The sequence below is a fragment of the Geotrypetes seraphini genome, chromosome 14, assembly GCF_902459505.1.
Source record: "Geotrypetes seraphini chromosome 14, aGeoSer1.1, whole genome shotgun sequence".
NCBI classification, from domain to species: domain Eukaryota; kingdom Metazoa; phylum Chordata; class Amphibia; order Gymnophiona; family Dermophiidae; genus Geotrypetes; species Geotrypetes seraphini.
The window spans coordinates 44426736-44452851 of NC_047097.1; the positions used below are offsets into that span (position 1 = coordinate 44426736).

Sequence of the window (26116 nt, forward strand, 5' to 3'; positions counted from 1 at the left end):
AAAGGTGATGATGAACTCCAGCTCTCCTGCCTTTCCTAGGAGCTGTGGATGTTTTCTCTACAGTTTCCCCAGCTCCAGCTGAAACCATGATCAAAACTGGGCCCAGATTTGTGACATATACTGCGCTGCCACAGAGTCATTTGATCTTTTCCAATATTTTTGATATCTTGATAAGTTACCTTGCCACTCTTCCTCGAAGATCTCCCAAAAACGAATGCTGATGCATCTCCAGATTCTTTACTGCAGAGCTGGTACCATAGTTAATGTTATCCCTTATTTGGATGTGTTCCTGCAGCACCTATACAGAATTAGTATTCAAAAGTCTGTAGATTAATTTACATTGTTTTGTCCTTGCATTAAATTATGGCAATTTAAAATTAAGTTACTGCATTCAAATCTCTCATCCATTACAAAGACCTATATTACAAAGCTCACCAAAGAGTACAGCAGGGCACAGATGAAACAAAAGAGTGTTATTCTATTCTCTCACTCTGCATTGGTCTGTCTTCAGACCAGACTCTGGTAAATGTGGAAGGTATTCAAGCAATTTTTGTATAGGGCATGTGAAGGAGTCTAGGGCACATGGTCGGGTTGGGCCCATGTGCCTCAGGCCCCGCCCCCAGGAGGGACCTAAGGCTCCCGGGCCTATTCTGATTGGCCCAGGCGCCTTAGGCCCCACCAGTAGGCGGAGCTTTGGGACGGATGGGCCAATCCGGCCTCATTCCGTCGTTGGCTGCCTGCCGGACAGGCGGGTTTGGCTCCCGTCTGTCCGGCCAACTACAGAAAGGTACGGGGAAGGGGGTTGGGGGTGTCGTGGGGGTCGGCCAGGGGGGTCGCGGGTCGGCTGGGGGGGCGGTCGGAGGTTCTTGGGGGGGGGGGGTCGGTGGGGGGAGGGGGGGTTTGCGTCGAGGGCAGGAGGGCCTGGGATCCCTCCTGCCCGTAATGTAGTGCAGGGTGGGGTTAGGGGGGTCGCCGTGGCCAGGAGGACTTGGGCTCCCTCCTGGCCCGATATTGTGTGGGGAGTTGGGGAATCGGCGGGGCAAGAGGGCTTGGGCTCCTTTTTGCCCCGATCGTGTCGGGGAGTCGGGGGGGCAAGAGGGAACCAGGCGGAGAGAGGGCAGTTAAGCGCAGTGCCTGCGCGGAAGGATGCAGCTCGGGCGACTTCGTTGTGTGAAACGAAGTTCGTTGTACGGATCAAGACATAAAGTTCGTTGTGCGCAGCGTTCGCTGTGCGAGGCGTCCGTTATGCGAGGCACCACTGTATCTGTAAACTCCACCACATTGCTTACTAAGTTCAACAAGTGCAAGGTCATGAAAAGCTGATAAGCATGTATGCAGGAGGCTAGAACACTTTTCTCCCAAAAGACTTCAGAGTCTGAGCCTCTTTCCCCAGCGCAATGAAAGAGTGAGTCTTGGAGCTCTTGGGTTTGTTTGTTTTTTTAAAATCTTTATTCATTTTCAAAAATTACAACAAGTGTACAACATTCATTCAGAAATACCTTAATTCATCACTTGACATTTGCTTCTCAAATCCAAAAGCTTTCTTTTTTTTGAAAATATGTTTATTAAAGGATCAATGCATAAGAGATAATATAAATTATGACCATACAAGAAGAACATCATGTACATAATCAAGGGTACAGGTAAAGAGTAAACAAATGTAATGTAATGTAATGTAATTTTTTTCTTATATACCGCTACATCCGTTATCATCCCCCATGCAGATCCAAATTTTGAATGAAACCCTCCCCTCCACCCCCCCCCCCCCCACCCTATGCACCCATGATCTCTAACCAGCCCTAAAAGGAACTCCAATAATCCAGATAGGTCCTAGATTTCCAGCTCGCAACCCCCCGGCGGTGCTGCCGCTCCCACCCAGCCATCAGAGACATATTAGCCCGCCACTGTTGCACTGTTGGCCACGTGGTACCAATCCAGTGGCGAAGAATTAGCTTCTTAGTGATTCCTAGGGCCACTAAAAGAAAGCGCCGTCCAGGATCGCTAACACCCGCTTCCACCAGGGGACCTGTGACACCCAACAGCAACGTCTTATAAGACCAGTCTATAGATAATCCTATAACGTTCTCCAGCTCCCGAAGCACAAAAATCCACAGGGGCCCTACATGTGAACACTCCAAAAAGTGATGTACCAAGGTGTCCCGACTAGCCGGACAACGGGGGCAGCAGTTATCAGGCCATAACCCCATCGTTCGTCCCTTACTTCTCGTTAAATAAGATTGGTGCAGAATCTGCAGGTGCACTTCCCGCAAACTCACATTAGGTGAGGCTGAGGCGCATTCCTGAAAACACAAAACTAATTCATCAGCAGTGACCTGCTCTCCCAAAGCCGAAGTCCAATCCGATGCCATAGCATCAAGAAACCTGTCAGATCGTCTTTCCCTCCCCACTTTATACCACTCCGAGAGCGTGTTAAATTCCGATGGGGCAGACAGAAACTGTTGATCCAAGGAAGTGAAAGTGGGCAAGCTGCCCTCCGACGAACGGAGCACCAAACAATAGCTACGCATCTGCAGGTAAGCCAACATAGACCCTGTGGTCCAACCCCAGGGGTCCCGACATGCCAGAAAAGAGGGGACCGATCCCGACCCCACCTCAACAACCTGCCCCACAAAGCGGCACCCAGACGTCCAGACTGAGGCAAAAAAGGCATGTAACGAACCAGCAGGAAACTTAGGGTTACCTACCAATTCCGTAAAAGGCGAAGGACCCACCGCGCCCCCCAAGGAAGACCGCCACCAGCACCAGGCCATTTGTAAGGGTCGAAGCATAGAAGGGCATGGTCCCGCCCCCTGCCACAGGAGGTAAAAAACTGACACCGGAGCTGACAAAAGGTACCAGAATCCAATCGGGGCGAACCTGGCAACTCCCGTATATAATTCATGCACCCATCTCAACAATGCAGCAACATTATAAAGACGCAAATCGGGCAAGTTCACACCACCGTGCTCGCGCCCCCTAATCAGTTTGTTATAGCCAATTTTCACCCGACGAGAGCGCCACATAAAGGATGAAACGACCCCCCCTATAAGCCTGCACATCTTTCTGTTTGATCCAAATGGGCACCATTTGTAGTGGATATAGGAGCTTCGGCAAGAGGACCATTTTAATAAGGGCGACGCGTCCCAGGAGCGAAAGGGGAAACTCCATCCACTTCTTACACAGAGCTCGGACTGCATCTAATTTATCAAGTCGTTCTTACCGATAGACCACCCCCGGATCTGCATTCAGATATATTCCCAGATATTTGAGCGTGCCCTTAGACCATTGCAGCGGGAAGGAGGGATCATGCCATAGAGTGCACGGGGGGCGGACCGACCAGAGCCTCCGACTTATTCAAAATTAATACATAACCCGGAAAAGGCTCCAAATCTCTGTATAAGATCTATTAATCGAGGAACCCCCTCTTCAGCATCTCCCAGGAAAGATGAGCATGTCATTCCGCAAACAAATTAATTTTAAATTCCTGTGAACCCAACCAAATACCACGCATGTCGGTGCTCTGACGGAGCTTAGCCGCAAGAGGCTCTAGGGCCAAGACAAAAAGCATCGGGGAGAGGGGACATCCCTGGCGCGTCCCCCTTTCGAGTTCAAAAGAAGAGGTAAGCTCCCCGTTAATCAGGATTTGGGCCGTAGGATGAGCATATAATGATCGAATCCCAGTCAGAAAGCTTCCCATAATGCCGAACTGAGGAAGAACCCAAAAAAGATAATCCCATAACACTTTGTTAAACGCTTTTTCCGCGTCTAGACTAACTATAAGAGCGTTCTGCTGGCCCGGATGTTGCCCAACAAGTCCAGGATTTTGAAGCACCGAAAGCGCCCTCAGCACATTCGCAGAAGAATAGCGGCCCGGCACAAAACCTGCCTGGTCCGAATGAATTAAATTGGGCAAAACCCGACCCAGACGAGCCGCCATAATAGCAGCAAACAACTTGATATCTTGATTGAGCAGAGAAATAGGTCTATAGGATCCCAGTTGATCTTCCGCTCGACCCGGTTTCGGTAGAACCACAATATTGGCGTGAGTTAGTCTATGCGGAGGCAGGTCACCTCTACTAAGAGCCCCACATAGGGCTTGAAATGGGCCCACCACTCGCACCCCCAACAACTTATAATATTCAGAACCCAATCCGTCGGGTCCAGGGGCTTTAGCCAATTTTAAGGCCCGAATAGCTTGTTGAATTTCCAACCCTCGCACCGGGGCATTTAACACCTCTCGCTGCTCATGTCCCAGGGACGGAAGCTGTAGGTCTTGAAAGAAAGTCGTCCTCTGTCCTGTGTCACAGGTCCCCTTATCATATAGCGCCCTATAGTAATCAACAAAACTCTGCTGTATCCCAGCTTGGGCAGTTACCTCTCTACCATCAGGCGCCCTAATCCTTGAGATAAGGCGCTTCGGAGCCCTTAAGGCAACCAAAGATGCAAGCAATTTCCCCGCTTTGTTACCCCAGCGATGGAGGCGATATTTATACAATCTGATATCTCTAAGGGCTCTGTCTGCCAATAAATCATTAATTTGCCTATGTAGGTCAAAATACTGATTTCAAGCTGTCGTGACACCCGGGGCATGTAAACTCCCACGCAGCGCGGCCAGACGGTGTGTCAAGTCCAACAGTGTCTTATCTTGGGCTCTGCGCTTGCGGGTGGTATACTCAATAATTTTACCACGCAAGACCGCCTTGCTCGCCTCCCAAAACACCACCACTGATACATCAGAAACGGGGTTTTTGTTCACAAAGAATTCCCATTGCTGTTCCAGGAAATCTTTAAACTCATCATCTTCGTATAACGTGGGATTCATACGCCAACTAGTAGTCGACCCCTGGGACCCCGGCCTATCAATAAGCTCCAGCCAAACCAAGTGGTGATCTGACAAAACACCATCTTCAATCACCACTTGTGGAATACCCGCCAGCAAAGAAGGAGCCACCAGCAGGTAGTCCAATCGGCTGTGAACATCATGCACTTGAGAGTGAAAAGTGAAGTCAGATTCAGTAGGATGCAGTGTGCGCCAGACATCAATCAGACCCAGTTGGTGCAGCACAAAATTCACCCCCTTGTGTTCGCCCCCTTTCAAGCGAGGCTTAGGTGGCTTGCAATCAACAAGTGGGTCTGCCGTGATGTTAAAGTCCCCACCTAATACCAATTGGTATTCAGAAAAAGGGGTCAAAGCCGCTACTAATACAGAAAAGAATCTATGAGAGTATACATTAGGTGCATAAAGAGAACAAAACACATATTTCTTCCCCAAGAAAACTCCTGCCCAGATCACATAACGCCCCTCAGGGTCCTGTATTACCTTGTGCATAGTACAAGGATGATTTTTATGGAAGAGGAGAGCAACACCTCGCTGTCTGGAGTTATATGAAGCAAAAGCTACTTCCCCTACCCAATCCCTCTTTAGTTTAACATGTTCTGTCACGCTAAGGTGAGTCTCCTGAAGCATTAAAACATCTACATTTAATTTTTTACAGTATTGAAGTAGTTTGCTGCGCTTCACTGGGGAGCTGGCAATCTTAACAGAACCCACAATAGCAGTTGGTAAGAAGTAAGTCCCCCCAGAGACAAGAAGTCTGTGGGGCAGCAGCGCCAGCCTCCCAGCCAAACCGGCACGCCACCCACTGAATTATCATTACAGTACAGACCAGGTGCATCCCCCCACCCCTGCCCCACCAAAACCCCCCTCCCACCTTAATCCCAACGTTTCTCATCCCCTCAACCCTACCCCAAGACCCCCCACGCATCTCAACCATTCGTACACCAAACAATCCCCACACACACATCCAAAACCCCAGCACTACCTCCATTCCCCACTCCCTTCTCACACGAACACTCTCGTCCCCCCATCCACCACCCAGCCCCCCAACAGAAACTAAAGTGAGAACCCCCACACAAACTCTAGAGGGTTAAAACACCCAGGTATATGAAACCATATCAAAACAGTGCAAAGAGAGCTGCATAAACAACAAACTGGCAATCTCTCAAACCGGCATTCAACAGAATCTCAAACCAAGTGTCCAGAGGCCAGAAGTCCTATAGCACAGGTCCCCCTCTTCCGATGGACGACAAGGCAATGTGGCTTCCAATAGCTCAAGGAGACTGGAGTCGTGCCACGCAAGCAGGTCTCACAGGCGGCAGCAAAACATAGACCCCCAGCAGCACCACACTGTCGGATGACCAGAGCGACTCGATAGAAGAAACACCACCCGAAATCACACGACAGACGCCCATCAGCGCTCCTGAGGCGCCGGGGGCACCGGCAGCTTCTCAAGGAACTTTTTCAGCTCTTCCGCCTTGCTCATGGTGAAAATCCGATTTTCATGAGTTAGTCTCACCTTAGCGGGGTAAAGAAATGCAAATCTTATTCCCCTCGTGACCAACTGCGAGCAATATGGCGTAAGAGCCCTACGCTGCTCCGCAACTTTGGTGGAGAAATCTTGAAATAGCATAATCTTAGCCCCTTCATAGGACAGAGATCTATTTTTCTTGAACAGGTCCAACAGGCGTGCTTTGATGGCATAATTATGGAATCTGGTCAGCACCGGCCTCGGGCGGCCCGGTCCGTCTCCATCGCGACGCTGACCAACACGATGGACCCGCTCTACCACCACCGGGCCAGCCTGCTCCGCCAGGCCCAGCTCCTTCAGCAGCCATCCTTCCACCACATGGAGAAGCTCAGAATCTTTAACTGACTCCTAGAGCCCTATCAGACGGAGGTTTTTTCTGCGGGCCCTATTCTCCTGGTCTTCCACTCTCTCGAGCAGTTGGCACACTCGGGTCTCCAAGGAATCAAGCCTGCCATCGGCGACCACCGCTCTGTCTTCTTGGGCCGAGACCCGGTCCTCCACCTGGTGGATCTGCGCCACATGGTCAGCCAGCACATCTTTAATTTCATCCATGGCAGCGTGCAGCTTGGCCAGTTTATCATCTAAAAGCTGAGAAAGGTTCTGCATGGATACCTGTAGCACCTCATCCGAGGTGCGGTCCGCTTGAGCCTCCGTTTGTGTCCCCGCCATTTTGAGAGCTGGTGCCACGCTGTTTCTTGGGGCCTTCGGGGCTCGAGTCGGCATCCCCCGCGCCGCCACCATGATTCACGCACCAGACGCTCCCCAGCCCAGCGGGAGCGAACCCGGAAGTGCGGGAGCCAAAATGTTCAAAATTTTATCGGCGGCGGCAGGCATTAGGGGAGCCGAATGGTGCAGGGAGGACAGAGCTCCGCGATCAGGCGTCCAATCAGGTGCCGGCCATCATGTGACCCCCAAGCTTTCTAAACTATATGTAGACAGGCTAAACTATTATGGATAGGCTATATATAGGAGGGTCTCCCACTGCTTTATCTGCACAGACTGAAGGATTCTATGCATAGGCACTGTCACAGCTCCCTTAGGAAGGGCAGAAAAATCAAAGATGTTTCAAGTTTATTAAAATTTTGCTATCCCACAACAAGGGAAATATCATCTGGGCAGCTTACAATCTAAAAACATATATTCAATAATACAAGCAACTGAAATGGAACTTGTCATCTCTCATATAAACTCAGAGAAGGGGAGGGATTTCTTCCTTTCATAGGGAGGGGAAGAATTTGATAAAATACCAAGGGACCCTTCCTCTGAAAGGACATCTGGTTCTTGGTCAGTCTGAACACTATGAATCATAGATTTACTCCTGTGAAGAACCTGAGTGTGCACCTGTCTCAGTCTACTGAACTGTTGGCCAGGCTCTGGGAGAGAGCACTGAATGGCAGGAGTTCTCCTATGCTCCAAGAACGCCTCTTCCCTATAGGGCTGGAAAATAACACTGTCTCAACTGATGCTGACTCTGACACTCTTGATGCATTGGCATCAACACAATGAAATGGCAGTGTATGGGCCTCTAGGATGGGGCTCTATTGGAGCTGACACCAATGTCCTTGATACCTTGGCATCATGTTGGATAAGAGAGCATCCCATCTTCTCCTGGAGCATGGGGTAAATCCACCAGTATGGTCATGTCCTTTGCATGTATTGTGAGCTGAATTGATAACCTAGTCCTGGCTCGATGGAAGTCTTGCATATCTGCCCTGGAGACTAGAAGGTGAAACTATCCTCTGTGTGTGGATGCTTCTCAGGTATTGATAATGTTGATGCTCTGGTGCTCCTGACACTGTGCTTCAATGGGGACTGAAACTGATGCTTCTTGGTCTACGCCTGACATCAGGATCACTTAGCATCAAAAGAGGGCAACGTCAAATCCTTACATGTTTTGGGGACAGGATCAGAGGACCCCCCTAATGCTAATGGGTGCTACCTATACTCATTATCAAGATAAGAGGAGACCTCCTCAATGCCAATACATCTCCAGAAGCCAGAGACCAATGCCTATGTCGATGAACGAAATTGTCTGCACCAAAAATATTTTTGCACTACTGCTTTCAACTCTAAATGCTTCTTATGAACACAGGCAACAAGAAGTATTATGGTTGGGTGTCAAATAATCCAGACATTATGAATGATGGTCTGTAAGAAGAATGGTCCTGGTGCATCGGGAACACTTTTTAAAACTACTGGGAACTTTCTGGGACACATCAGGAAAAATAGTCACAGCAAAATCAGATAAGAACATAAGAACATAAGCAGTGCCTCCGCCGGGTCAGACCATAGGTCCATCCTGACCGGCAGTCCGCTCCTGCGGCGGCCCAAACAGGTCACGACCTGTCTGAATCACCAGAAGGGGCCCCCTTGCCACCTTGGTTTCCCATTGAGTCCTATCTTCCCATCGAAGTCCTAACCCTCCGGTCTTGCACATGCACTACCTGGTTGGGTTTCTATACTTATTACCTGGTTAGCTTTCTATACCTGTGTTACATCCCAGCACCTCTCTCAGTATCTCACGATCCCTTTATCCCTCAGGAATCCGTCCAATCCCTGTTTGAATCCCTGTACCGTACTCTGCCTGATCACTTCCTCCGGTAGCGCATTCCAGGTGTCCACGACCCTTTGGGTGAAAAAAAACTTCCTTGCATTTGTTTTGAACCTATCTTCCTTCAGTTTCTCCGAATGCCCCCTCGTACCTGTTGTCCCCTTCAGCCTGAAGAATCTGTCCCTATCCACCCTCTCTATGCCCCTCATGATCCTGAAGGTCTCTATCATATCTCCCCTGAGCCTCCTTTTTTCCAGAGAGAAGAGCCCCAGCCTATCCAACCTCTCGGCATATGGGCAGTGTTCCAGCCCTCTTACCAGTTTCGTTGCTCTCCTTTGGACTCTCTCAAGTACTGCCATGTCCTTCTTGAGGTACGACGACCAATATTGAACGCAGTATTCCAGATGTGGACGCACCATCGCTCGATACAATGGTATGATGACTTCCCGCGTCCTGGTTGTTATGCCCCTCTTTATGATGCCCAGCATCCTGTCGGCTTTTTTCGAGGCTGCTGCGCACTGTGCAGATGGCTTCAGTGATGCATCCACCAGCACACCCAAGTCTCTCTCTAGACTGCTGTCTCCCAGCAATGCCCCCCCCAATTTGTAGTTGAAAAACGGGTTCTTTTTCCCTATATGCATGACCTTGCATTTTTCCACGTTAAAGTGCATTTGCCATTTGTTTGCCCAGTCTTCCAGCTTGTCCAGGTCCCTTTGCAGGTCCTCACACTCCTCCCTGGATCTAACTCTGCCGCACAGTTTGGTATCGTCTGCAAATTTTATAACCTCGCACTTTGCCTCCTTTCCAGGTCATTGATAAATATGTTGAAGAGTAACGGCCCCAGCACCGATCCCTGTGGCACACCGCTCGTGACTCCCCGCCAGTCAGAATATTGTCCCTTTACTCCGACCCTCTGCAGTCTACCCAACAACCAGTGCTTGATCCATCTGTGCACATCCCCTCCCACCCCGTGGTTCCACAGCTTCCTAAGCAGCCTTTCATGTGGCATCTTGTCGAAAGCCTTTTGAAAATCGAGGTTAATGATGTCTATGGGTTCCCCATTGTCCACCCGACTGCTTATTCCCTCAAAGAAGTACAAAAGGTTCGTTAAGCATGACCTTCCCTTACAGAATCCGTGCTGGCTTGTTCTCAGTAGGCCATTTCTCTCGATGTGCTCGCAAATACCATCCTTGATCATAGCTTCCACCATCTTCCCTATAATTGAAGTCAGGCTCACCGGCCTGTAGTTCCCAGGGTCACCCCTCGATCCCTTCTTGAAGATAGGTGTGACAGATAACACTACTGTGGCTAGAAAAAAAAAAGGGGGGGTATCCTGGTCAAAGCACTCTAGGCATAAGGGGGCCTAGGAAGCAGCAGAAAAGTAAGGAAACTTATAAGGTAAAGTCACAGAAAAGCGTTAAACAAGAAGGCACAAGCTGAGGGAGAATAAAAAATGCAGAGCAGCTTACAATCTAAACATGATGTGACAGCAAAGGAAAGTGGGGAGGTGAGAACTATAATGCTGATAGAAAAGGGGGGTAAAAACTGCAATTTGGATGCAGTTTTTACCCCCCCCCCTGCCTTTTTCTATCAGCTTTATAGTTCTCTTTCACTTGTTAACTCCCTAATAAAAATGATTTAAAAAGAAAAAAGAAAGGGAGGGTAGAAAACACACAGGGGTAGACTGCATTACCATCCAAACTCAACTACTATAGGACACATAGGGAAAGAGGGCTTAATAGAAAGAGTCCTGGAACAGAAAGGTTTTAAGTTTGGCTTTAAATTTGTCAACGGAAGTCTGCAATCCTAGGGACTGCAGTAAAGAGTGATGTGTTTGTGTATGATCTCATAGTAACTAGGGACTACTAGCCAATCTTGATGGTCTGATCGAATGGATCATGATGGGCTGTAGGGGATCAGACATCTAAAGAGATAAAGGGGAGGGGAGTTCCCAGATGTTAACATCTTTAAAGAAGGAATGCTGGGGAGTGTCTCCATGCCAGGTTCTATCGGCAACATCACCCAAACATGAAAATATAATTTCCTGCTTGTCCACAGAGAATTTGCACTGAGCTGCAGATTACGGACACATTTTTAATATGGTAGTAATTTGCATGCTTCTTGCTTACTTCATAGTCCCTGGACGTAAGAACATAACATAAGAACATAAGAACATAAGAACTGCCATCTCCGGATCAGACCTTCGGTCCATCAAGTCCGGCGATCCGCACACGCGGAGGCCCCGCCAGGTGTACACCTGGCGTAATTTATAGTCCACCATATCTTTATATGCCTCTCTTAAGGAGATATGCATCTAGTTTGCTCTTGAAGCCTAGGACGGTCGATTCCGCAATAATCTCCTCTGGGAGGGCATTCCAGGTGTCAACCACTCTCTGAGTGAAGCAGAACTTCCTGACATTAGTCCTGAACCTGTCCCCCCTTAGCTTCATTACATGTCCTCTAGTCCGTGTCAAATTGGACAGTGTAAATAATCTTCTCTGCTCTATTTTGTCGATTCCTTTCAGTATTTTGAAGGTCTCGATCATATCCCCACGCATTCTCCTTTTCTCAAGGGAGAACAATCCTAGTGTTATAAGTCTATCCTCATATTCCAGTCTCTCCATACCCTTCACCAGTTTTGTTGCTCGTCTCAGCACCCTCTCCAGCAGTTTTATATCCTTCTTTAGGTAGGGAGACCAATGTTGGACGCAGTATTCCAAGTGTGGTCTGACCATTGCCCTATAAAGCGGCATTATAACTTTCTCCGATCTACTCGAGATTCCTTTCTTTATCATGCCCAACATTCTATTTGCCTTCTTTGCCGCTGCCGCGCATTGTGCCGACGGCTTCAGGGTCCTATCTATCAGTACACCCAGGTCCCTTTCTTGTTCACTCTTCCCCAGAGTTGCACCTGACATTGTATACTCGTATTCCTTATTTTTATTGCCTAAATGCATTACCTTGCATTTCTCCACATTGAACTTCATCTGCCATTTCTCCGCCCATGTTTCTAACCGACACAAGTCGCTCTGGAGTTTCTCTCTATCCTCCTGCGATCTGATTGCCCGGCATAGTTTTGTATCGTCTGCAAACTTGATGATCTCACTGGATGTTCCTTCCTCCAGGTCATTGATATAAATATTAAAAAGGATCGGCCCAAGTACCGAGCCCTGGGGTACACCACTAGTCACTTTCTCCCAGTCGGAGAACTTCCCATTTATGCCCACTCTCTGCTTTCGGTTTTCCAGCCATTTGCCTATCCATCTTTGTATATCTCCCTCTATGCCATGGCTTTGTAGTTTCCTGAGAAGTCTTTCGTGTGGAACTTTGTCGAACGCTTTCTGGAAGTCCAAGTATATTATGTCCACAGGCTTCCCACTATCAATTTGCTCGTTTACGGTCTCAAAAAATTGGAGTAAATTCGTCAAACATGATTTCCCTTTCCTGAATCCATGTTGACTGGGTTTCATCAAGTCGTGTGCGTCCAAGTGCCGGACTATGCTATCCTTGATCAGTGCTTCAACCATCTTGCCGGGGACCGACGTAAGACTCACAGGCCTATAGTTGCCCGGTTCCCCTCTCGATCCTTTTTTGAAAATTGACGTGACGTTCGCTATCCTCCAGTCGTCCGGTATCTGTCCAGTTCTGATTGTCAGGTTTGCAAGTTTGTGCAATAACTCTCCGATTTCAACCTTCAATTCCTTTAAGACTCTCGGGTGAATTCCATCCGGTCCAGGGGATTTGTCACTTTTAAGTTTGTCGATCTGATAGTATATCTGGTCTAAGTCCACTTCAACTGTGGTGAGGCTGTTCTCTATTTCTCCTGGAAACACTTTCTCTGCTTCAGGTATTGTTGAGGTGTCTTCCTTCGTAAAGACAGACGCAAAGAAGGAATTTAGTTTGTCTGCGATTTGTTTATCTTCCTTGATGTACCCTTTTCTTCCCTGGTCGTCCAGGGGTCCCACTGCCTCTTTTGCAGGTTTTTTCCCTTTCACGTATCTAAAGAAGGGCTTGAAGTTTTTGGCCTCCTGGGCTATTTTTTCCTCATAATCCTGTTTGGCATCCCTCACCGCCTTGTGACATTTCTTCTGATCATCTTTATGTTTGTTCCAGGCTTCGGTTGTCTTTATGCATTTCCATTTTTTGAAAGAGTCCTTCTTTTCTTTTATGGCTTCCTTCACCTGTATGGTAAGCCATGCCGGTTCTCTTTTGCTCTTTGTTCTCCGATCTTTGGAAATCCTCGGAATGTAGAGATCTTGTGCTTCTGTGATAGTATTTTTCAGTAGGGACCATGCCTGATCTACCGTTTCAAGTTTGTCCACCATCTTCTCTAGTCGTTTTTCTACCATGGCCCTCATGCGATCGTATTTACCCTTTTTAAAGTTTAAGGTGGTGGTTAAGGTTTTGGCATGTTTCCCTTTCCCGATGTCAAGTTTAAAGTTGATTACATTGTGATCACTCGTTCCCAGTGGAACCACGACTTCCACTTCTGTTATCGGCCCCGTGAGGCCATTTAGGACCAAGTCCAAGGTGGCGTTGCCTCTTGTCGGCTCTTTTACCATTTGTTCCAGGAAGCAATCCCCTAGCACCTCCAGGAACTTGGCCTCCTTGCCGCAGTTGGAGGTTGCTAGTTTCCAGTCTATCCCTGGGAAATTGAAGTCTCCCAATATAATTACATTGCCCGTCTTGCATTCTTGTTTGATTTCCTCCATCATTTCTGAGTCAGTTTCCTCCGCCTGTCCTGGGGGACGATAGTAAAGGCCAATTTTCGTATCTGCACCATATTGACCAGGAATTTTGATCCAGAGTGACTCAAGCTTCTCTTTCATTTCTGTTGTAACCATTTCAACAGAATCTATTCCCTCCTTAACATATAGAGCAATACCTCCACCTTTCTGCCCTACTCGATCTCTTCTATACAGTTTGTATCCCTGTAGTACTGTGTCCCATTTGTTTTCTTCATTCCACCATGTTTCTGTTATGCCAATGATATCCAATATGTCATGTCTCGCTATTGTCTCTAGTTCCCCCATTTTGTTACCTAGACTTCTAGCATTCGTATACATACATCTAAATTCCCTTTGTGTTACCTTTTTGGACCTTCTACTCTTGGCCGTCCCTATAGTTTCAAATACGGTATCCTTTACTGCTCCTGTGTTATCACCCTTGTTTGCTGTGTGGTCGTCCTCTCCTGTGTCTGAGTTGTCCCTTTCTGCTTTTTCTCCCTTATTGGCTGTGGGGTCGTCTTCTCTTGTGTAGGAGTAGTAGTCCTTGGCTTCTTCGTCGGGGCATCCTGCTATCCGTGCCATCGACCGGTGGTCGACTGTCGGCTTTTGATAGCGTCCCACACTGCAGGCTGTTGAACAAACTAAACTCGATGGGATTAGGGGATACATTCACTACATGGGTAAGGGATTGGCTAGATGGTAGGCTTCAAAGGGTGATGGTAAACGGTACCCCCTCCAAAACGTCAGCAGTGATGAGTGGAGTACCTCAGGGCTCCGTCTTAGGGCAGATTCTATTCAATTTATTCATAGGAGATTTGACCCAAGGGCTTAGAGGAAAAGTATCACTGTTTGCCGACGATGCCAAACTATGCAACATAGTTGGCAAAAGCAGTGTGCCTGACTTTATGACGCAGGACCTAAGACAGCTGGAACAGTGGTCATCAACTTGGCAGCTAGGCTTCAATGCTAAAATATGTAAAGTAATGCACCTAGGCAAAAAAAATCCACAGAGAACTTTCACACTAAATGGTGAAACCTTGTCCAGGACCACAGTGGAACGTGATTTAGGAGTGATCATTAGCAATGATATGAAGGCTGCCAATCAAGTAGAAACATAGAAACATAGAAAGATGACGGCAGAAAAGGGCCAAGGCCCATCAAGTCTGCCCACTCTATAGACCCTCCCCTTAAGATTAGCCAATGTTTTGCCCTGACCCACGTAGTGATCCCACATGGGCGTCCCATTTATTCTTAAAATCTGGCACGCTGCTGGCCTCGATTACCTGTACTGGAAGCTTGTTCCATTGATCAATCACTCGCTCCGTGAAGAAATACTTCCTGGTGTCGCCGTGAAATTTCCCGCCTTTGAGTTTGAGCGGGTGCCCCCTTGTGGTTGAGGGGCCTCTGAGAAGGAAAATGTTATACTTCCACTTCTATACGTCCGGTGACGTATTTAAACGTCTCAATCATGTCTCCCCTCTCCCTGCGTTCCTCGAGAGTGTAGAGCTGCAAATTGTTTAGTCTTGCTTCGTACGAGAGACCTTTAAGCCCTGAGACCATTCTGGTGGCCATCCTTTGGACCGACTCAACCCTCTGCACGTCTTTGCGGTAATGTGGCTTCCAGAATTGCACGCAGTATTCTAGATGAGGTCTCACCATGGTCCTGTACAGTGGCATTATGACAGCAGGCTTTCTGCTGACGAAACTTCTACGGATGCAACCCAGCATCTGCCTTGCCCTTGAGGAAGCCTTCTCCACCTGATTGGCAGATTTCATGTCTGCACTAATGATTACTCCTAAATCTCGTTCCGCTGAAGTCCTGGTCAAGGTCTCCCCGTTTAAGGTATAAGTTCTGCACGGGTTTCTGCTACCTAGGTGCATGACCTTACACTTCCCAGCATTGAAGCCCAGCTGCCAGGTTGAGGACCAGCATTCCAATGTACGCAGGTCCTGCGCCATACTATCTTGTAAATTGCTCTCCCTTACCATATTACATAGTTTGGCGGCGTCGGCGAATAATGTTACTTTACCTTGAAGCCCTTGAGTCAGATCTCCTATGAATATGTTGAAGAGGAGCGGACCCAAGACCGAGCCCTGCGGCACCCCGCTGGTCACCTCCGATGTCTCAGAGAAAGTACCGTTAACCATCACCCTCTGAAGTCTGCCACTCAGCCAATCATTGACCCATGCCGTTAGAGTCTCTCCTAACCCCATCGATTTCATCTTGTTTAACAGTCTGCGATGTGGGACGCTGTCAAAAGCTTTACTGAAGTCTAGGTACACTATGTCCAGTGAATCTCCTTCGTCCAGTCTTTTTGTTACCCAGTCAAAGAAGCTGATGAGGTTTGATTGGCAGGACCTACCCTTGGTGAATCCGTGTTGATTGGGGTCCCGTAGATTCCCTTCGTCCAAGACCGTGTCCAATTGGCGTTTGATCAGTGTTTCCATAAGTTTGCATACTATCGATGTCAGACTCACCGGTCTGTAATTTGCAGCCTCTGTCCTGCAACCCTTTTTGTGCAGAGGAACGACGTTAGCTGTTTTCCAGTCCAAGGGGACTGTCCCTGTACTCAGTGAGAGATTGAATAGCTCGGCCAACGGTTCTGCAAGGACATCACCTATCTCCATGAGCACTCTGGGGTGCAGATTGTCCGGTCCCATGGCTTTGTCCACCTTGAGTTTTGTTAGCTCAAAGTAAACCTCGCTGGGTGTGAATTTAAAATTCCGAAACGGGTCTTTTGTGTTTGACTGTGGCTTCAATTGAGGGCCGGACCCTGGCGCCTCGCAGGTGAAGACAGAGCAGAAGTATTCATTCAGTAGTTCAGCCTTTTCGGGATCCGATTCTGCATAATTCCCGTCCGTTTTTCTCAGGCATATTATCCCGTCTGTGTTTTTTTTCCTGTCACTGATATACCGGAAGAAGGATTTGTCCCCTTTCTTAATGTTGTTTGCTAGAGTTTCTTCCACTTGAAGTTTGGCCTCCCTGACTGCCGTTTTGACCTCTGTGGACTTGATCCTGTGTAGCAGTTGATCTTCGCTTTTCCCCGTGCGTTTGAAGGAAGCAAATGCATTTTTCTTCTCCTTAACGAGACGCGAGATCTCTGTGGTGAACCACTGGGGTTTGTCTTTTCTTCGCCGTTTATGTGATGATTTTATGTAACGGCCGGTTGCCTCATGTATGACAGATTTCAGGGATGACCACATATCCTCCACATTCCCTGTCTTAGTTTGGTCCTGGAGCGCCTGATGGACGAAAACTCCCATGCGTGCAAAGTCTGTTCCTCGGAAGTTGAGTACCTTTGTTTTAGTGTTTGATCTATGGAAACCTTTCCTCAGGTGGAACCATACCATGTTATGATCGCTGGAGGCTAGCTTATCTCCCACGAAGACTTCTGAGACGCTTTCCCCATTGGTGAGTACTAGGTCAAGGATCGTTTGGGCCCTGGTGGGCTCCATTACCATTTGATTGAGGCGTGCTCCCCTTATGGAGGCTCTTGCTGCCGCTGGTTGTTGCTGAAGGTGTGCTCCAGTCTACATCCGGCATATTGAAGTCTCCCATTAGTACAACGTCCCCCCGTAGAGCGATATTTTCTATGCCTTCGATTAGTTCCGTGTCCTTGTCTTCCGGTTGTCTTGGAGGTCTATATACTACACCAAGATACAGGCATTTCTCTCTCCCTCTGGCCAGGTTCACCCAGAGGGATTCCCCGGTGTACTTAACGTCCGTGATTCTGGTGGTTTTGATGCCTTCTTTAATGTATAGCGCTACCCCTCCGCCTAATCTGCCCTCTCTGTCTCGACGAAGTAAACTGTAACCCGGTATAGCCATATCCCACCCATGAGAGTCCGTGAACCAGGTCTCGGATATCGCCACCACATCTAGGTTGGCATTCACTATCTCGGTCTCCAATTGCAGAATTTTATTGCCTAAACTGTGTGCATTGACATACATGGCCCTCCATCCCTTGTGTTTGCTAGGGCTTTCATGCGTATTATGGGTGCTTACCTTGGGCTCAGAAGAGCGGTTGTGTCTCGCCTCCACAGGATGATTCCTTACTGCTCTGGAATGTGAGTGGATACCCTCCCCCAACTTACCTAGTTTAAAGCCCTGCGAAGTAGGCGGGCTAGACGGTGGCCAAGTACGTTTTTACCTCTTCTGGTCAGGTGAAGTCCGTCCGGTCCCTGCAGTCCCTGGAGTGCCTTTCCATGGTCTAGGAATCCAAAGTTCATCTCTATGCACCAGTTGCGAAGCCACTCGTTGGTACGTTGGATGCGTTCTTCCCTGGCTCTTCCTCTGTCTCTAACTGGGAGGATGGATGAGAAGACCACCTGTGCACCTGTTTGCTTCAGCTTCCTACCCAGGGCTCTGAAGTCATCGGGTATGTTCTCTGAGGTGTTCCTTGCAGTGTCGTTCGTACCTACATGGATAAGAAGCATAGGGAAATGGTCATTAGGTTTTAGTAGTTTATCGAGACAGGTGGTGACGTCACGAATCCTGGCTCCAGGGAGACAGCAGACCTCCCTTGACTGCAAATCTGGTCTGCAAATTGGACCCTCGGTTCCTCGCAGCATGGAGTCCCCAATAACTACCACTCTGCGCTCCTTCCGGGGGGGCTGATCAGCGTGTTTTGGAGTCCAAGTTGTGCGCTGGATATCTACCCGAGCCTCTTCCGCTACCTCCTCGGTAGTAATGTCCTGCAAGACGTGGTATCTGTTTTTCAGGCTAAGTTGTGGTGAAGAAGTAGAGCTACCCTGTTTGGGACAAGAAGAAGAAAAAGGAAGTGAGAAAAGGGGGGGGGGGGGTTTCTGTGTTTTCCCGTGGAAGAGGTTACCAGCTGCCAGGGGCCGGCATCCCCTATCATTTCTTGCACCCCGATCGTGGAATTTAAAACTGGAGACTTGGGTGTCTCGAGGATGGATCCGTCATGGGTCAGCTCTGCCAAATGGGAAATCTCCTTGATGGCTCCGTCGATGAAGGCCTCGTCCTCCCTGATGCTCCTTAAGCGCTGCACCTCCTCCCTGAGGCTCCATAGTTCCTGTAGGATGTCTTTGTTCAGCTGCTCCATCTCCTCTGTCTGAGTAGAAACTGTAGCGTGGTTTGGGGGGGCGGCCTCGGTCTGCACAGCAACCTCTGCCCTCCGTCCAGTGCCACCCTCCTCCTTCTGCACCATCCCCTGGATCCCGCCGGACGTTGGCGTGATGAACTGGATGGTAGTCTTGGTACTCCGCGTCCTCCCTGCCATATCCAAAGGTAGAGAGATTAGGTGTAAAATAGAAAAGTAATGAGAATAGCGAGTTGGAGAGAGAATAGAGAGTGTCAGGAGAAGACTATCTGCCTGGATGAGAGTGTGTAAGAAAAGCGTATGTGGAGATAGTGAGTGTGTATAAGAGTTTAGAGTGTGGAGGAAATGTTTTTTTTTATATAAAGAGTTTAGAGTATAGATTTGGCCTATTAGAGGCCCTTCTCAAGGCCCTTCGCAAAGGCGCTCTCGCTAAGGCGAGCGCCTTTGCCGCTCGCCTTTGCCGCGCGCCGAATGGCTGCGCGCCGTTGGCTCGCCTCCTTTTAAGGAGGGGGGCCCGGGCGCCTACTGCTGACGCGGTGGGGGTGGGCGGAGCTACTCTCGCCTATCCCGATGCGATGAAAGGTTTGCCGCTCTCCTTCGCTGGTTCCCCGAGTCTCAGCACGCTGCTGCTGAGCCTCCCAGTGCCTCCTCTCTGTCTCCGCTCTGCCCTCGCTGCCTGTTAGCAGTGGCTGGACCGTCGGCTCGCCTCCTTTTAAGGAGGGGGGCCCGGGCGCCTACTGCTGACGCGGTGGGGGTGGGCGGAGCTACTCTCGCCTACCCCGATGCGATGAAAGGTTTGCCGCTCGCCTTCGCTGGTTCCCCGAGTCTCAGCACGCTGCTGCTGAGCCTCCCAGCGCCTCCTCTCTGTCTCCGTTCTGCCCTCGCTGCCTGTTAGCAGTGGCTGGACCGTCGGCTCGCCTCCTTTTAAGGAGGGGGGCCCGGGCACCTACTGCTGACGCGGTGGGGGTGGGCGGAGCTACTCTCGCCTACCCCGATGCGATGAAAGGTTTGCCGCTCGCCTTCGCTGGTTCCCCGAGTCTCAGCACGCTGCTGCTGAGCCTCCCAGCGCCTCCTCTCTGTCTCCACTCTGCCCTCGCTGCCTGTTAGCAGTAGAGAAGGCTTCGTCCAAGGCAAGACAAATGATGGGCACTGTACAGATCCCTGGTGAGACCTCATCTCGAGTATTGTGTTCAATTCTGGAGACCACACTACCGGAAAGATGTGTTGAGAATTGAGTCGGTTCAGCGAATGGCTACCAGGATGGTCTTGGGGCTCAGGGATCTCACGTATGAAGAAAGGTTAAAAAAACTGCGGATGTACTCACTGGAGGAGCGAAGAGAGAGGGGGGACATGATTGAGACCTTTAAGTATATCACGGGGCATATAGAGGTGAAAGATGATATCTTCAGTCTTACAGGGCCCTCGGTAACCAGAGGACACTCGCTGAAAATCAGGGGAGGGAAATTTCAAGGTGATGCTAGGAAGTACTTCTTCACCGAAAGGGTGGTCGATCATTGGAACGAGCTGCCTCAGCGGGTGATTGAGGCCAGCAGCGTGTCAGATTTTAAGAGAAAATGGGATATTCATGTGGGATCTATAGGGGAGTGAGAATCAGGGAGTGGATCATTGGTATGGGCAGACTCGATGGGCTATGGCCCTTTTCTGCCATCAATTTCTATGTTTCTATGTTTCTAAGTCTCAGTATATTTTGTCATTAATTTTACAGTAGAAGCCACACACTGCTCTACTGCATGACTTTCTGAATCAGCCCCAGAGAGTGCAATCCACAGCCTAAAATAACAGAAGCGGAGGGCTGATTTCAGGAAACCTTCACTCCTAGTCTTGTCTCCACCACCCACTGTGGGAACTATAAGTGGTGATGACAACTCTGACTACTCTGCTACTAAAAGAGAATGGATGCCCCAGCAGGGAGTTTTCTGCAATGTAACTCAGCTCACATGCTGATTGTGTTTAAAATGTACTATTCAACAGATTGAATGCTTTCATTCCACTGGACAATAAACCACACTCAATTCTGAAAACAGAATTCTATTTTAAACTAAATATACCCCTTTAGCGTTAGTCAATCTTTTTTCTGGTAGCCAGATAATTCCACTGCCTGAAGTTCAACCACCATTATTAATCTCAGGCCTCACTCCTAAATGGTAAAAACATTCCAATAATATAATTAAGAAAGCAAAATTCTTACAGCCCAATATTCAATTACACTTATTCATATATCAGTACTTAACAGATACTGCAGTTAAATATCCCTACAGAGTGTCTCAGCACTAGAAAGTTGTGCGGGGACAGAAATCAAGCCTGTCTCCGCCCATCCCCACTGGAATCAAACCCGTCCCCATTGGAATCGAATCCATCCCCATCCGTCCCCGCAAGGAAATCAAACCTGTCCCCACTGGAATCAAATACATCCCCGTCCGTCCCCGCAAAGAATCAAATCCGTACCCGCCCGTCCCTATAAACGTCAGAAGTAGTTATTTCATTTAGTTATGCCACTGAATTAAAGGCTCTGGAAGAGACCCATTTACAAATAAGCAAAGACACTTTATTAATTTGGAAATATTAATTGGGAAGAATACATACTTTGTAAACGCGTCTCTGCTAGAGCCTCTAATGTGAATATAAAATATAAATACTCCAGCTGATGAAGACCCCTAAGCTATGTCAGTTGAGGACTTCCTCTGAAGGTGGCTGAGGGTCCCTTTTGCCAAGTTTGGCAGGCAGTAGTAGCGCCCCTGAGTCACTCACAGAAGCTGGCACCTCAGTGGTTCAGGAATGCTGCCAGCAACTGCTGCACTTGGTGGAGAGGAGTTCTGGTCGTCTTTGGAGGAGGTACTCAGCTGGCAGTACTTGGGGATCCCCACCAGCAAGTACTTCAGCACTGGAGAAATAAAACCAGAAATGCATTTCTTTTTCTTTTGAACACAATACAAAGACATTTTCTATATACATTTCCCAAAGCTAATATATTTCAGTCAATAAATTCCCTTTTTACCTTTGTTGTCTGGAGATTTATTTTTTCCATCAAGTTGGCCCCAGTTTCTCTTTTTTCCGCTTTCCTGTCTTCTGAAAATTCTTCTGTTGCTGCCAATTGGTTCCTCTTACCATGGTCTAGCATTTTTTCCTCTCTTCCCTTTCTCCCATTGTACAGCATTCTCACTCCCTACTGTCCTGGATCAATCTCCTTCTTTTTCCCTTCCCCACTCCTGAACAGTATTTCTTCCTCTCTCCTCCACCCCCATGTCTCCCTCTTTCTCTCACTGTCCACCATCTCTTTATCTCTCATTCCATCCCTTGCTGAAAAGGGAGTGGGGAAAGAGAACGAGAGGAATCCAGGGTGCATCTCTCTCAACCCCTCTACTGCCACATCTAACATTTCTCCCTCTTTCATCCTCCAGATCATGTGCAGCATTTTTCACCCCTGCCTACCAGCCACATGCCCAACATTTATCCTTCTATCATCCCTCTCCAGCACCATGCCACATCTCTCCCTTCATTCCCTCCACCACTATGTCCAACATTCCTCCCTCTTACATCCCTTTCAATCTGTCCCACTGTTCCCTCTCCACCACCATATCCAACATTTCTCCCTCTTTCTCTTCCCCATGCATCTGTATCTCACTCCTCTCTCTCCCTATGCACCCAAATTCTCCTTTCTTTCATTCCCCGTGTGCACCATCTCTCTTTCACTCACACTCACACACTCATGTCCAACAATTCTCCCTATTTCCACCCCAGCAGCTTTCCCTCCCTCCCTCCATCCTATGTCCCAAATTCATGCCATCTTTCCCTCTCCCTTTTCTTTAAGAAGTTCATGCCCCTCCCTTCCTTCCATGTCCCAATTTGTGCTCCCCTCCCTCCTTCCAGCCTTTGTCCCAAATTCATGCCCCTCCCTTGTCCCAACATGTGCCCTCCTCTATCCCAAGTCTGTGCCTCCTCTCTCTCCCTTCCTTGGTCCAACACATATGTGCATTTTGTGGTCCAACTACTTCGGTGCCCCCTTCCCACAAGACTATAACGGAGCCATGAGGTCACCTGCCTCCTTCCTGCCTTCCAGCTGCACTTCTTTGCAGAGCCAAAGGCCCTGCACACTGCATGTGGCTGACCCAGAAGCCTTCTCTCTGACATTAGGGAAGGCTTCAAGGTCAGCTACTGATGGCGTGCTTGAGAGCACTGAACGCTGCTTGGTGGAGGGGGTGAATGCAGCTGGAGGGTAGGAAAAGGAGGCGCACAGATATTGGAGCCCCGCAGGATCCTCACGGCTTCCGTGGGATTCCCATCATTCCTGTTCCCGTGCAGCTCTCTACTCAGCTCTCTACTCTCTATCCAGTTAGTGCCAAGGCAATCCGTGAGCAGACCTCAGAGTAATCTGGTTAGCAGCAATAACTATGTTAATTCAGAACAGTAAAAAAGCCGTATTATCTTCATTTGTTTAACTAGAGCTGCCATAATGGAAAATACCAAAGATCTATCAACCCAGTATCCTTTCTCCAACAGTGGCCAATCCAGGTCACAAATACCTGGCAAGATCCCAAAGAGCAGAACAGATTTTATAATGTTTGTTTTAGAAATAAGTTATGGATTTTCCAAGCCCATCTTAAAAAAAGAGATTCGTTTCTTACCTTGATATCTTTTCCAGTAGATAGGGATGGTATGCTGAACCATAGATTGGAAGGAAGTAAGAGAGTGAGATGGTCTGCAATGATTCGGGGTAGAACAAAGAGCAGATCAAACGAGTATATGAAGCAAAAAGAAATTTAATGTAACATGTGCCTGACGTGGCTTCATTTCGCCCGAGAGCTGTGTCAGAGGCAGAACTAGAGGAAAAACAGACAAGCTTCTCTCTAGTGTAACAACTTACCAAACAATCCAAAGTATTTAAACACAAAGAATACACTTCTTACTGGTACAAAAATTCAGCAGCAATAGTCCTGCTGCAATACTCCTTCAACCACTTTCTGTCTGCTTGCAAGAATTCTGCAGAAGATGTCAATCACAGCTTTTCAGCTCCTCCTCCTTCTCTCCAGTCTCTGCTGCCCCCTTCAGTTTGTGCCAAAGCCAACAACAGCTCTACAGAAGAAGACAGGAGAAGGAGAGGTATGGAGAATCCCCCGACACCAAGGGGAAGATTTTCGAATATTCGCGGTAAAATCCGACGTGCCACTGTTGCAGCCACTATTATAGCGATTTCAAAAAGGCAAGTTATTCGTTAAAAAACTGTGCATGCAAATGAGGTTCACAAAGAATCGCTAAATTTGCATGTGCGATCACTGGTGATGGCGATTACCACATGCGCAGAATACACCCAATTTTTTTTAAAAAAAAGACCCCAAATTCAATATCAGCAGGAGAGATGCCCATTCCCTCCCACCACATCCGTCAAGCAACCCCTTGCCCAATACATATACCCCCTGGCAGCGGGAGGGATGCCCACTCCCTCACGCCGCCGCCGTCAAGTAACTCCCCTGACACTCCCACCAGGCAGCAGAAGGAATGTCCACTCCCTCCAGCCACCACCACAGGAGAGATTTTAAGCAACCTGGGCCAATCAGAGCCTAAGCCCCTCACCGGCACATCCCAGGTTGCACCGGGGAGGGGAAGGCCTACCATTTGGAAGAGGCAGGCCTGCTGGTTGGAGGGAGTAGGCATCCCTCCGGCCTTCATAAACAAGGTAGGGTGAGGAGGGGAGTCATCGAGAACACAATAACAGTGGGAGGGAGTGGGCATCTCTCCTGCTGCCAGGGGTGTGTGTGTGTCAGGTGGGTTGCTTGACAGCGGCAGTGGGAAGGAATGGGCATCCCTTCTGCTGCCCAGCCAGAGGGGGGGGGGGAGTTGCTTGGCGGCAGCAGCAGGAGGGTGTGGGAATCCCTCATACTGGGAGGATAGGGGGAAGGGAGTAAAATTTTCTGGCAGGTCTGAGCTGTCAAGCCTTACTTGCCTGTCAATGGCTAAGCCAATCAGTACTCAGGCACAGATAGCTCAGACCTGCCAGAAAATTTTGCCCACAAATGTAAGACAGCGAGGTTAGGAAATCATCCAGTGATAATAGAGAATTGCCCATAATGCTCATTTAAATATTAATCACCTCATTGTAATAAATTTACATGGCAGAGTTGGAGTCTGCCAGGAAGCTCAGAAAAAAACCACAGTGAACCCTTTTGAGAACTGGCCGGTAGCCTCTCTTTGGGACAGTAAAGAGGTCAAATCTGACCCCTCATCCTGTGAGTTCCTGTCCAATGGACCATCATAGTCCAATATAGCCTCCGCTTTCAGGGAGAAAGTGCTCTGAATCTCCAGCAAGGACTGCGCACTGGTCCGCTCACCCACAGACCTAACCGGTGGATTTTTGCCTTGTGCATAAACCTGCCAGAGTAGATTAATAAACTCTGAGGTAAAGGGCTGAGAACATAAGAATACAGTGGTGCCTCGCATAACGGACGCCTCGCACAGCGAACGCTGCGCACAACGAACTTTATGTCTTGATCCGTGCAACGAACTTCGTTTCACACAACGAAGTCGCCCGAGCTGCATCCTTCCGCGCAGGCACTGCGCTTAACTGCCCTCTCTCCGCCTGGCTCCCTCTTGCCCCCCCGACTCCCCGACACGATCGGGGCAAAAAGGAGCCCAAGCCCTCTTGCCCCGCCGATTCCCCAACTCCCCACAAAATATCGGGCCAGGAGGGAGCCCAAGTCCTCCTGGCCACGGCGACCCCCTAACCCCACCCTGCACTACATTACGGGCAGGAGGGATCCCAGGCCCTCCTGCCCTCGACGCAAACCCCCCCCCTCCCCTCAACGACCGCCCCCCCCAAGAACCTCCGCCGGCCCCCCCAGCCGACCCGCGACACCCCTGGCCGACCCCCACGACACCCCCAACCCCCTTCCCCGTACCTTTCTGTAGTTGGCCGGACAGACGGGAGCCAAACCCGCCTGTCCGGCAGGCAGCCAACGACGGAATGAGGCCGGATTGGCCCATCCCTCCCAAAGCTCCGCCTACTGGTGGGGCCTAAGGCGCCTGGGCCAATCAGAATAGGCCCGGGAGCCTTAGGTCCCTCCTGGGGGCGGGGCCTGAGGCACATGGGCCCAACCCGACCATGTGCCTCAGGCCCTGCCCCCAGGAGGGACCTAAGGCTCCCGGGCCTATTCTGATTGGCCCAGGCGCCTTAGGCCCCACCAGTAGGCGGAGCTTTGGGACGGATGGGCCAATCCGGCCTCATTCCGTCGATGGCTGCCTGCCGGACAGGCGGGTTTGGCTCCCGTCTGTCCGGCCAACTACAGAAAGGTACGGGGAAGGGGGTTGGGGGTGTCGTGGGGGTCGGCCAGGGGGGTCGCGGGTCGGCTGGGGGGGCGGTCGGAGGTTCTTGGGGGGGGGGGGGGGGGGGGGGGG

General features: G+C 49.3%; 1 protein-coding gene across 1 annotated transcript in view; it reads right to left on the bottom strand.

Annotated features, from left to right (window-relative positions):
- FAM81A (family with sequence similarity 81 member A) overlaps positions 1-26116 on the bottom strand; it is a 121005-nt gene that overhangs the window by 46946 nt on the left and 47943 nt on the right. The window contains exon 4 of the mRNA XM_033919803.1: positions 180-298. Within this exon, the coding sequence (XP_033775694.1) occupies positions 180-298 (119 nt within the window). The remainder of the gene's footprint in view (positions 1-179; positions 299-26116) is intronic.